The following is a 12,429-nucleotide window of genomic DNA, read 5'->3' on the forward strand; positions in this document are numbered from 1 at the left end:
TTGATTCTTCCAATCCAAGAGCATGGGATCATCTTTCCATTCTTTTAAGTCTTCTTTAATTTCCTTAATCAATGTTTTGTAGTTCTCCATGTATAAGTCTTTCACCTCCTTGGTTAGATTTATTCCTAGGTATTTTATTACTTTGGGTGCTGTTTTAAAAGAGATTGTTTCTTTACTTTCTTTTCCTGTTGATTCATCGTTAGTGTAAAGAAATGCAACTGATTTTGTACATTAATCTTGCATCCTGCTACCCTGCTGAATTCTTTGATTAGGTCTAGTAGTTTTTGTGTGGACCTTTTAGGGTTCTCTATACACAGTATCATGTCATCTGCATATAGCGACAATTTTATCTCGTCTTTTCCAATTTGGACCGCTTACAAAGCGACAACCTGTCAGCCACATCCAGGGCAGATTCCATCCTGTCCAGGCCTCTGGCTATGCTGTCAAGCTGCTCATCCTGATGGTGAAGGGCTCTGGCTGTATCTTCCAGATGTTTCTGGGAACAGGCCATCAGACAAGTCAGCTCCTTCCCCTTGGTCATGGGGGAGGAGGATGCCTCAACAGCAGCTCCTGGCTGCGTCACCAGGGAAGTGTGAAGACAGTGAGACTCGGGGCCCGCACCGCTCGACAATCTCTGAAGCTGGGCGGACCTGGCACTGGGTCAAAGGCGCTGGAGCCCCTTCTGTGCCTGCACCAGGGGAGGGCCACTGCACGTAGCGAACATGCCACGAAGTAGGTTCTTTAAAATAATTCAAATTATGGAAAGAAGGTTCTCTAAACTAAAAATCAGTAACAGAAAAAAATGCTTGAAAAATCCTCCAAATATTTGAAACTTAAGTAACACTCTTCTGAATAACCAATGGGTCAAAGGGGACATGAGCAAGTATTTTTCACTGAATGAAAATGAAGACAATATGTCAGTGTGTGGGGCATGCTCCTGGAGCAGGGCTGGCAGGCAGTGTATGGCACTCAGAGAAGCAGCATCTATGCAATGAACTCAGTGGAGGCAAGAAAGAAGGACAAGAAACACAGCTAAACTCGAAATGAGCATAAGAAATTAGTCATAAATATAAGAACAGAAACTGATGAAACAGAAAGCAGAAAAATAATGGAGAAAAATCAATGAAACCAAAAGCTAGTTCTTTGAGATCAGTTTAGCCAGACTGATAATGGAACAAAAGAGAAAGGACAAAATTAGCATCAGGAACGAGAGAAGCAACATCACTACATTTTCTACTAATATTAAAAAACTAATAAGGAATAGTATGAACAACTGTCCAGAAAATGGGTAACTTAGATGAAATGAGCGTAATATGTGAAAGACACAAGCTACAAAAGCTCATTCAAAAAGAAATAGATAATCTGAATAGCTCAATGGTTATCCAAAAACCTGAATCTGTAGCTAAAACTTCCCCCAAAATGTCAGGTCCAGATGGCTTCACCGGTGAATCCTATCAAATATTTAAGGAAGACATAACAGGAAATGTACGGAGACTCTTTCAGAAAACTGAAGGCATACATCTCACAACTCAGTATGAGGCCAAGGTTACTCTGATACCAAAACTGGACAAGGGGGGGAGGGTGTAGCTCAGTGGGAGAGCGTGTGCTTAGCATCCACGAGGTGCTGGGTTCAATCCCCAGTACCTCCATTAAACAAACAAACAACGGATTATCGCCCCCCAAGAGAAAGGATGAAAATTCTCAGTAGTTAAACAACTAATGATTAATAAAAATTAAAAAACTTGAAGTCTAAAAAAAAAAAAAAACTGGACCAAAACATTACAAGAACACTACAGATAAATATCCTTTTTGAACAAAAATGTAAAAATTCTCAAGAAAATTTTGGCAAATTGACTCCAAGAGTATATAAAAATAATACACCATGACCAGGTGAGATTTAATCCAAAGAAATGCAAAGTGCATTTAACATTTAAAAATCAGTATGATTCACCATTTTAAAAAATTAAAAAAAAAAAAGAAGCACAGGATGAATTAAAGTATAAAACAGCTCTAAGAAAACACAAGACAAAATCTTGATGACCTTGGCTTTGGCAAAGATTTCTGAAATATACCACAAAAAGCAGGGATATAGAAGTCAGACTCTACTAAAATTAAAAACTTTTGCTCTTCTTTGCACTGCTAAATAAAAAGGCAAGCCACAGATTAAGAGAAAATATTTGCAAAAAATACATATGTTAATATGTAAAAAAAACCCTCTACAATTCAATTATACAAACAACCCAACTTAAAAATGAGCAAAAAATCTGAACAGACACCTCACTCAAGAATATATATGGAAGGTAAATAAGCACCCAAAGAGATGCTCACCACCCTTGGTCATTAGAGAAATCCAAGTAAGAACCACAGTGGGCAGCCAAAATTAAAAAGACTAACCATTCTAAGTGTGGACAAGGAAGCGGAGCAATCAGACCTCTCACACACTGCTGGTGGCAATAAAACAGCACAAACACTTTGGAAAACAGTCTAGCAAGTTTTTTTTAATCAGACACCTACCATACAATGCAACCAATTCACTCCTAGGTGTATTCTCTAAAGAAATAAAAGCACGTGCCTACACGAAGAGTTGTATACCAGCGTTCACAGAAGTTTTTTTAATTGCCAAAAACTGGAAACAGCCCAAATCATCAATCATCAATCATCAATCAGGTGAATGAATAAACAAAACGTGATACATGCACAACACAAAATACTATTCCAAAAAAAACCTCCAAAAAGCTATTGATACAAGTAACAACATGGAACACTTTCAAAATAATTATTCTGAATAAAGTTAAAAGGTTAAAAAAAAAAAAGAATACATATTGTATAATTCCACTTATACGAAACTGTAGAAAATGAAAACTTATGGAGAGTCAGAAACAAATCAGTCTCAACAAAGATGGGCAGCAGGGAGGGCTTGTGGGGAGCAACAACAGGGGGCAGAAGGAATGTTCCAGAGGTGACGGCCATTATCTTGGCTGTGGTGATAGGTTCACGGACACATGAGTCAGAATGTATTAAATTCTACATTTTTAAATATGTGCAGTTTGTTGTAGGTCAATTATATCTCGAGGGAAAGGCAGGGGAGAAGAGAGGAAAAAGAAAAAGAAATCAATCTAGGAGGACTGGTATTCAGAGTTCAGAGGGCACAGAGAAAAGGGGAAACAAGAAAAAAATTAAGAGCATTCCCCACAAGCCTCCAGACTCAGAGTCAGTCAAGTACTGATCAAAATTAATTGAAAAAAAAATCTCTAAGTACATAATCTTATGCCATCAAGGATAAAGAGCTTCACAAATTTCAGAAAGAAAAATACAACAACTACAAAAGAATGAACGCAAATGAACACAGACATGAAGACCAGGGGCTTCCTGGCTCTGACACATTAGCCACGTGACCTTGAGACACACTCAAGCCCTTTGTGCTTCAGTGTTCTCATCTGTAAGAAGGAGGAGGAGGAAGAGGAGAAATAGTTATGTGGCTGTTATGAGGATTTAATAAATTAATCTGCAAAACGCCCAGCACATGTTAAACACTATATAAATGCTACCTCAACAAACAAATCAAGTTAACATTCAACGTCTCATCAACAATTCTGGATGACAGAAGTCAAAAGAACAACGTTTTTAAAGTTTTGAGGGGACTTATTTTTAAACCCAAGCTCTGCCTAGCTAATGATCATTCATGTGTACAAGGGTAGTATGGACTTAGAAAACTCACACAACACTCCTTAAGAATTCATGTAAAAATAAAAAACAAGGAAGGTTTTAAACCAAGAGAAATAACGATTAGAAAATTGTACCTCTAATTGAAGGGATTTTTAAAAATCTCCGGGAGCAGCTTTCCAGCAAGCCTACATAACCAAGTGCGGCAGCAAAAGGAATAAAGACGTCAAGCAGTTAAAAAGAGGACTTGATATAACATCTGACAAAAGAGAGTTTGGATGGGGAACCAGGTGTAGTGGAAAACAGTCAACACACACAAAAGACAAGAGTGGCACAAGGGAAGAAACGGAATCACAGCACATACTGTGAATCTACACAGTGACAATAATCACCAATGCCATTTGATTTTTCCGCTTTTAAAACAAACCTGTACAGCCAGAGGCCTGACAACTTCGTTTTGGCGGCCAGCAAGGCAGAAGCGCAGCTGACAGGAAGGGCAACAGAGGTAGAAAAGCTAACATCCAACCTTTGAAAGCAAAGAGTCAAAAGATACTTTGTATAGGAGATGGAATTAAAAAAAATAACAGAACACACAAGTTACAAAGTTTACCAATAGAGAAATGAAGCTAGTGCTTAGGAGATGTGGGGAGGGCTGTGTATGGGACTACATCCTCTTCTATTCTTGCTAAAATTCAATAAAACCAAACATAGTTAAAAGTGGTTATCACTGGAGAGTAGAAATTTGTTAAGACGCAAGTAAAGTTAATAACGTTCGATAAAAGTTTTAAAAGCAAAGGAAATGAGCATTCAGTTTAACAGTTTCTCTTTGAGAAAAACACGGAGAGTACTGGAAACGTAATAAGAACAAGGCTTTCAGTTCTTCCTCGGACGGAATCTAAGCAAAATCAAGATCTCACCCAGCCTAAGGAAAAAGTTCCCAGTGTCGGACGAGCACGTCCTTCAAAACCGAAGCGGGGAGGAACATAATGTGGCCCTGAACCTTCCCAATCCGGACAGTCTAATCCAGAGTACAAAATCCAATTCGGACGGAACCACAGAAACGCTAAACACAAAAGTCAAAACCGGCCAGAAGTCTGCGTAACACTGACAAACTACAGCAGCAAGTGTCCCGTTCAGGTGCGCCAGGAATTCTGAAACTGTCAAAGGCATGCGGTCCAGCAGGCCGGCCCCTAGACAAGGGGCACTTGGGGGACCGCTGTCCTGTCCCGGACGTTTCTGAGGCGCCGCTTTCTCCGCAGGACCTGCCTCTCCCGCTAGCAGAAAACCATTCGGGCCGGGCCAGGGAACAGCGCAGAGCTCGCCGCCGGGACTACTTCCCCAGGTCGGTAGAGGCTGGCGTCGGCACCCGCGCCACCCTCACCGGCTAACTCAGCCGACCAGCCGCACGCCGACCGACAGCCCGGGAGCCTCTCCAGAAACCCCGACAGCGCCGAGCGGGAGGGAACAAAGCCATGGGCGGGGCCTTCCGGCCCGGGAGCCGGCGGGCGGCGGGGAGCAGCCCTCCCGCGAGCTCCAGCCGGCTCGGCCCTTGCCCCGCCCAGGACCCCCGCCCAGGCCCGAGTCCGAGCGCCCGCGCCCCAGCGCGCGTCGGGCTCGGCTGCCGGGGGCGGAGAGGAGGGCGGGCCCCCGCACGGCGCCCAGGGGCGGGCGGCGGACCCAGAGCACCGCGGCCTGGACGCGTCGGGGCTCCGGGCTCTGGCGCGGCCGCCCCGCGCCTCCTCACCTTCTCTTCCACGCAGTTGACAATGATGGACGGGTACTTGCGGCTGAGCCAGCGGAAGAAAGCCGGGACTCCCATGGCGGCGGCGCAGCTAAAGGCGGCGGCCCGGCCCGCGGACGGACGTAACCAGAGAGACCGGCAGCGGCGGGACCGCGGGCACCGGCACTTCCTCCCACGTGCGCGCCGGCGACAGGAAGTGAGGTCACGGCGGCGCCGCCGGGGAAGCCGGGAAGGAGGGTCGGGCTGGACTGGGCGGGGTCGTCTGGGGCGGGACGTCGGTGGGGCGGGGCCCGGGGCGGGGCTCGGGACCTGGGGCCGCACTGGGGAGGCGCGGGCTGTACGGAGCCCACTCCGGAGCTTCCCCCGCCCCGGGCGCCCCTCTGGGGGAGTTCCCGCCCGCGCTCCGCAGGCCCCGGGGAGGCTTGGCCGGTCTGGTCTCCTCTCTCACCCACCTCGAGTCACGGTAGAATCTAAGCATCTGCACGGCCTCGTTACGTCTACTTCCCGGTTTCTCTCAGTTCTGTGCCACAGTACGTACTTTTTTAAAGTATTTTGCATTAATGATGGCTGGTTTGCATAAATAACTCACTTTAAACGGTTATAAAATGGTATGTGGCCAGCGTTTGGCATCTAATTCGGCCTTCCAGATACATTTATGAGTGTAGAATAATTGCTAGCATCGCTCTCCGGCATTTATTGGAACGCTTACAACGTGCTGAAGCATTGGCTGAGGGGTTGTCTCGTTTGTGGGTCACTTGGGCGTTCTGAGGGTGCTCTTACCAACCTCATATGAAGGGTGAGAAGGCAGGTTGGTTGTAGAGGGGTTAAGTCACTTGCTTGTTCACACAGTTTGTGTTTCAGTCCAAGTAAAGATCACTTAATTCTCCGTCCTTGGACTAAGATACTTTTATCCTTTGTTTGCTGACGGCTTCAGATACGTATTTTCAGCATATGAAAAGGGAGGTGTGGAAAAGGAGGGTACTTCCGTCCACTTGCTCAAGCCTGGAAGTCTGTCTCCCTGGAATCCCCTCTTGGCTTGACACTCACACTCAGTCTCAAAGGCTCACGTCAGGCGGCCTCTGTAAAAGCATGTCTCCCTGCCACCTGGCGTGCGGTGGTCCTTGCCCCTCCTCTGTGGCCCGATGCCGCCCTGTTTAAACTGGCTGGCGTGGACATTAGAGGAAAGGCTATTAGCCCGTGTTTTACCCAAGGACAGCCAAAACTCTTACGGGGAATTGGTGGTGGTGAAATCCCTCACTCCCCCTAGAACCAGCCCCTCCTCGAGTATGTGGGTCCCTGGAGGGCGCCATGATCTTAGGGGCACACACGCTGTAGGCAGTTAGAACGAGGGTGGACAGGTGGGCATTTGGGCCATGGAGAGTCCTTGCCCAGCATGGACTTCAAGCCACAAGTAAGGCGAGGCAGCCCCTCCCGGATGGCGGAAAGCTGGAAGGCGAGAACAGGGCTTGTTACCAGTTTGCAGGGGAAGAAGCAGATTTCCTCCCTAGTTTCAGTGCTTTTGAGTTTAACTGAACCCCTCTTCCTGAAGTTTAGTTGGTAAACCTGTCCTGTAATCCCATGAGCCAGTAAATTCTCCTTTGGTCCTAAATTGTTTTGGGCTAAGTTTCTCTAAAGAGTTCAAACAAACCAGTAACAGAATCCGGAGTATACACAGCTAATTCACCTAGGGGCTGACATTGCTTTGAGGAAAAGAGGTACAAAAGTTGGAATCTGGGGCGCTTGGAAACGAGGCCTGAAAGGAGGAGAAGCGGGAAACGTGAAAGGTGATGGGAGGATGTAGATGAAGTGCTGCGGCACCTCCCCCAGCCCAGGGTTTCCAGCGGCGCCTGCCAGACTCAGGCTTGCTGGGGGTCGGGGGAGGTTGGTTGTCGTCGAAACTGAAAAAGAGAATGAGTCCTGTGTTGGGGTCACTGTGGTCTAGAACACAGTGCCAGGCTACGTAACAGAGCTCAACAGCCAGAGGAGACAAGGGGAATTTTTTAAGCATTGGAAATTAGCTGGAATATTGAACCAGTCTTCGAACTTCTGCAGGCTGGGAATCAGGAGGTTTTGAAACACTTTTGCCCAGACCTCCAGGGGGGCAGAGGAAGGCCCCCAGCTGACATCTGGATTACATTAATATGAAGAATAATATGAAATGTACAGGACCCAGAATGATTGTAAAAGGTTATAAATTCATTTTAGAGCCTCCTTTTCATTGTCATTATAGAAAATAATCTTTGAGCTGCCATAACCAAATACTGTTTACTGGGTGACATTCTTTTTTTTTCAGTAGCGGTGCTGGGGATTGAACTCCAGGCCTCATGCCTGCTAAGCATGCACTCTACCACTGAGCTATACCCCCACCACCCAGAAATGTAATTCTCACAATTCAGGGTGTTGGGAAGTCCGAGATCAAGGAGCCAGCAGGTTCTATGTCTGGTGAGGGTCTGCTGCCTCACCGACCGGCGTTTTCTCACTGACTTCTCACGTGGCCAAAGGGGTGAGGAATCCCCTTGAGGTGTCTTGTATAAGGGCACTAACCCCATTCACAAAGGCTGTGCCCTCATGACCCAGTCATCTCCCAAAGGCCCCACCTAATACCACCACCCTTGGGGTCAGGATTCCAACATGTGAATTTGGGGGAGAACACAGACTTCCACCCTATCTATAGCAGCCTATAATTCGGTACAAGTCCCAGCAGGCTGCTAAGGGTAAAGTATGAACTGGATTTTGTCATTTATACAGAGAATGTGTGGGAATTGATACCAAGGGTGCGGGATGAGGGCAGATGGAACCTAAAGTTGGATCAGGCCAGAGTTCCTATGCGGGCCCACGGAGCAGGGGTCCTGCATCTGATGTGGCTCAGGGAGTTAGGAAGGCCTCTAGTGGTGTGGTCAGTTAGTTGGCTGACACATGGACAAAACAGTGGCCCATAGTGAGTGAGTTAGAAATGCTGGAGCTGCCCTGGTTTAATGTAAGGAAGGAGAAAACTTGGGCCTACTTTCCAGATGGTTCTGCAGGATATGCAGGCACCCCCCCCCAAAAAAAGTGGATGGCTGCAGCCTGCAGCCCCTTTCTTGGACATCCCTGAAGGACAAGGTGATGGGAAATCCTCCCTGTGAGCAGAACTTTGAACATCACACCTGGTTGTTCATTTCACTTTGAAGGAGAAATAGCCAGCGTGTGCTACTGGCTCCTGGACTGTGGCCAGTGGTTTGGCTGCACGGAAGGGTCAGGAACAAGGAACACAGCTGGGGAGTTGGTGACAAGGATGGGTGAAAAGCATGAAGGTATTTGTGTCTCATGTCAGCGCCCACTAAAAGATAACCTCACCAGAGGCGGGTGTTAATAACCTTTTGGGTAGCATGACCCATTTTGTGGATAACAGCCTCTTTCCCAGCCACCCCTGTCATTGCCCAATGGGCTCATGAACAAAGTGGCCACGGTGGCTGGGATGGAGGTTATGCATGGACTCAGAAACAAAGACTTCCCTTCGCCAAGGCTGACCTGGCTACAGCAGCTGTGTGCCCAACTTGCCAGCAGCAAAGACCAGCACCGAGTCCCCAATATAGCACCTTCCTCAGGGTCATCAGCCAGCTCCCTGGTGGCCAGTTGACTACTCTGGGCAACTTCCATCATGGAAGGGGCAGCATCTTGTTCTCACTGGAACAGACGATTATTCTGGATACAGATTTGCCTTCCCTGCCCACAGTGCTCCTGCCAAAACCACCACCCTTGGACTTGCAGGGTGCCTTATCCACTAGCCTGGTATTCCAAGCAGCACCGCCCCTGGACAGGGAACTCACTGCATAGCAGTGAAGTGCAGCAATGGCCAATGTCTATGAAAGTCCCCATCTCTTCATGTCCGCCCCCTCCCCCCGAAGCAGCTGGCCTGATAGAGCCGTGGAATGACCTTTTGGAGACCCTGTTACAGGGCCAGTTGGGTGGCAGTACCTTACAGAGCTGGACAAAGGTCTCCAGGAGGCTGTATGTGCCCCGTATTTGCTGCTCTTCTCCCACAGTCAGAAGTCATGGGTTCCGGAAAGAGCGGGAATTGGGAGTGGCACCTGTCACTATTACCCCTAGTGACCTACTAGCCAAATATTTGCTTCCTTTTCCCTCAACTGCATACTCTGCTGATCTAGAGGTCTTAGTTTCAAAGGGAGGAAAGTCATAGCTCCCCCAGGAGACACACAGTGATTCCATTGACCTGGAAGTTGACTGCCACCTGGGTCACTTTGGGCTCCGCCTGCCTCTGAATCAACACTCAGGGAGGGAGTTACTGTGCTGACTGGGGCGACTGATCCTGAATACCAGGGGCAAAGGGGCTGACGCTCCCCAGAAGAGATGAAGAGTATGCCTGGGAGACCGAAGATGCCTAGGGGCTTCTCTTAGTTCTGCCATGCCCGGTGATTAGACTCAGTGAAGAGCTGCCACAGCCCAGTTCAGGCAGGACTGCTTAATGGCTCAGACCCTTCCAGAGTGAAGGTGTGGGCCACCCCATCCAAGTCTAGGACCGAGACCAGTGAAAGCACTTGATGAAGTCAAGGGGGATGTGGCATTGGCAAAGGAAGGAGGCAGTTCTGAACACCAGCCTTGAACCAGCGACCACCTACAGAAACCACCACTGTAACTGCCATATTTCCTTCTTATTTTGCTATGAATGTGTTTGTTGGTGTGTGTACAAAGCAAATATCTTTGTTTTCTTTCCTCACTTATCCTCTTATCATGTAACATAAGATGTATTGACTCTACATCACAGCATTTAAGTATCATTAATTTTACAACGTAGTATTTAAGCTACCACAGCATATGATTTGAAATCCCAAGTGAATTGTACAGATGATAATTGCTACAGACATTTTAAAAAGACAGAGATCTAGCCACCTAATGGGACCATCACACATGACAGGGAGGAGGTAGGATGACAGCGAGTCTTGAAATCTCGGTAAGACTGGATGGAAATAAGGAGGTGTGTGTGGAAGGAGACACTGTAAGTTCCCTAGAGGCGGGGACGTGTCTTTATGTATCTTGTGGGCATTCCGTAGATGGTCAATATTCTTACTGAATTGAATTCTTAGAGCAGCAGTTCTCAAAATGTGGTCCAGGGACCCCTAAGATCACAGAGGCCCGATCAGGGGGTCCACGAGGTTAAAACTATTTTCCTAATAATATTACAGTGCAGTTTTCCTTTTCACTCTCATTCTCCAAGTGTACAGTGGAATTTTTCAGAGGCCGTGTGATGTAACATCTCAGCAGGCTGGACATCAGAAGCAGATGTGGCAACCCAGTTGCCTTCTATTAAGCCAGACACTGAATAATTTCAAAAAGTGTAAAACAAAGCCAGTTTTCTCACTAATTTTGGGGGAGTTTGAGAAAAAATTTATTTTCATAAAAATATGTTAACATGTTATGGGCTTTTTTTAATTTCTAAGTGAATTAATAATAATTTATTTTAGTATTTTAAGTATTTTAAATTTTTCTCGGATTTGATTTCTAACATGGCAAGTATTGGCAGTTGTAATTAATTTGAACAAAAGCTCTCTGGGATGCTCAATAATTTTTAAGTGTATAAAGGAGTTCTGAGCCCCAAAACTTTGAGAACCTCTGTCTTAGAACATAAAAATGGAAATGGAGTCTGCAAGTTTCTGCTCTTAGAGCCCACCCAAAGCTACTTCTTCAGATTTCCATGATTTTGATATATTCTGATCTTGTCTCAAATGCTCCTGGCAACCTAAAACCACATGAAGTCATTATCACCAGGTGCAATCCACAGGTACAAATGGACATGACCTTGGTGAGCAAACATACCAAACATGTTTGTTCATCTGCAGTCCTGTCCTCACTGAACTTCAGAATGCAGCTCAGAAATGTGAGTACAGAAAGGTAATGCAGAAATGTGACTGACTGAAAGATGTGTCTGGTTTTTTTTTAAGGCCTCAATATGTATATTTAGCTCTAAACTTTCTCAGTCACTGCTCACACCTTAAGTTAACCAAAGACATAAAACAACAAACAGCATACCCAAAGTGTGGGAAAACAGGGTGTGTGTCCATAGTCAGATGGCTTGGGAGCTCTGGGTTAAACTGAGTTGAGTGCACTACCTTTCTGTGGCTGTCTTAGAGCCTGTTTGCACGCCCCATCTCTCTGTTTCTCTAACCAGGAAACATCTTTTTCTGGCGAGGCGTTTCGTGGGCCTTGTAACCCTCAGCTGCTATGGGAAATGATGCTGTGTACATGTGTGATTAAGCCATGACTGGTGTTTTAGCAAGCATGGCTGTGTGTATTCCAGTTTCAAAGAACAGGATTTGACCAAAACCACAAATTGAAATCCATACTTGTTGTTACATAGATTTTGAGGACAAATCTCATGTTCTGAAACATGACCCCAAACAGTTAAAGTCTGCTAACACATGATTTGCTTGTAAAGCAGGTACGAGAGGTCCTAGATCCAGCACCGTGAAAGGGTCTCAGTCTATTTCATTCCATAATGTGGTACTTGAGAAAATTCTGGCAGATTTCTGTTTATGGCCACAGGTTATATTGTCTCCTAAAGAAAAAAGACATTCTGTCTCCTGAAGTTTACAGAAGTCACATGTTCAAGGAGATGAACGGTAGTAATTCCCTCCAGGGGTATAAATGGATGGAAAAGGCCTCGTTTAAAGGGCAATAAAGTGTGAAGTACTCAGAAGTGTTGAAGGTGCGACCTTAACCCTGCAAGCTGATAGCAGGCCCAGACGTTTATTTACAGTGACACAAGGGACACTGATCTGCCTTTCACTAGAACATCTAATCCCCCTTGTTAAGGTGTGTCTTTAGTGGACACCTGCTTTCTGTTCAGAGTTGGCAAGCTTGGAATACAAATGTGACTGCCCCGGCTGACATTCCTGACTGAAAAAAAAATCATGGAGATAAGAAATCATCAGGGAAATATATCAACTCGATTTCAGTTTGCCTCAGAGAGGACCTTGCCTGAAGAGGATATTGGCTTTGTGGTAGAAATTGTGGTCTGTCAATTACAA

General features: G+C 46.1%; 1 protein-coding gene and 1 long non-coding RNA gene across 2 annotated transcripts in view; one reads left to right on the forward strand and one right to left on the reverse strand.

Moving 5' to 3' along the window:
• XRN2 (5'-3' exoribonuclease 2) overlaps window positions 1-5,602 on the reverse strand; it is a 65,001-nt gene extending 59,399 nt beyond the window's left edge. Inside the window, exon 1 of the mRNA XM_074347794.1 lies at window positions 5,408-5,602. Coding sequence (XP_074203895.1) covers window positions 5,408-5,482 — 75 coding nt within the window. The 5' untranslated portion in view covers window positions 5,483-5,602. The remainder of the gene's footprint in view (window positions 1-5,407) is intronic.
• A 152-nt stretch (window positions 5,603-5,754) lies between these two features.
• Window positions 5,755-12,429, forward strand: part of LOC141574094 (uncharacterized) — a 46,783-nt gene continuing 40,108 nt past the window's right edge. Inside the window, exon 1 of the long non-coding RNA XR_012500761.1 lies at window positions 5,755-5,934. This is a non-coding gene — a long non-coding RNA (uncharacterized LOC141574094). The remainder of the gene's footprint in view (window positions 5,935-12,429) is intronic.

The sequence above is a fragment of the Camelus bactrianus genome, chromosome 19 (genome assembly GCF_048773025.1).
Source record: "Camelus bactrianus isolate YW-2024 breed Bactrian camel chromosome 19, ASM4877302v1, whole genome shotgun sequence".
NCBI lineage: Eukaryota > Metazoa > Chordata > Mammalia > Artiodactyla > Camelidae > Camelus > Camelus bactrianus.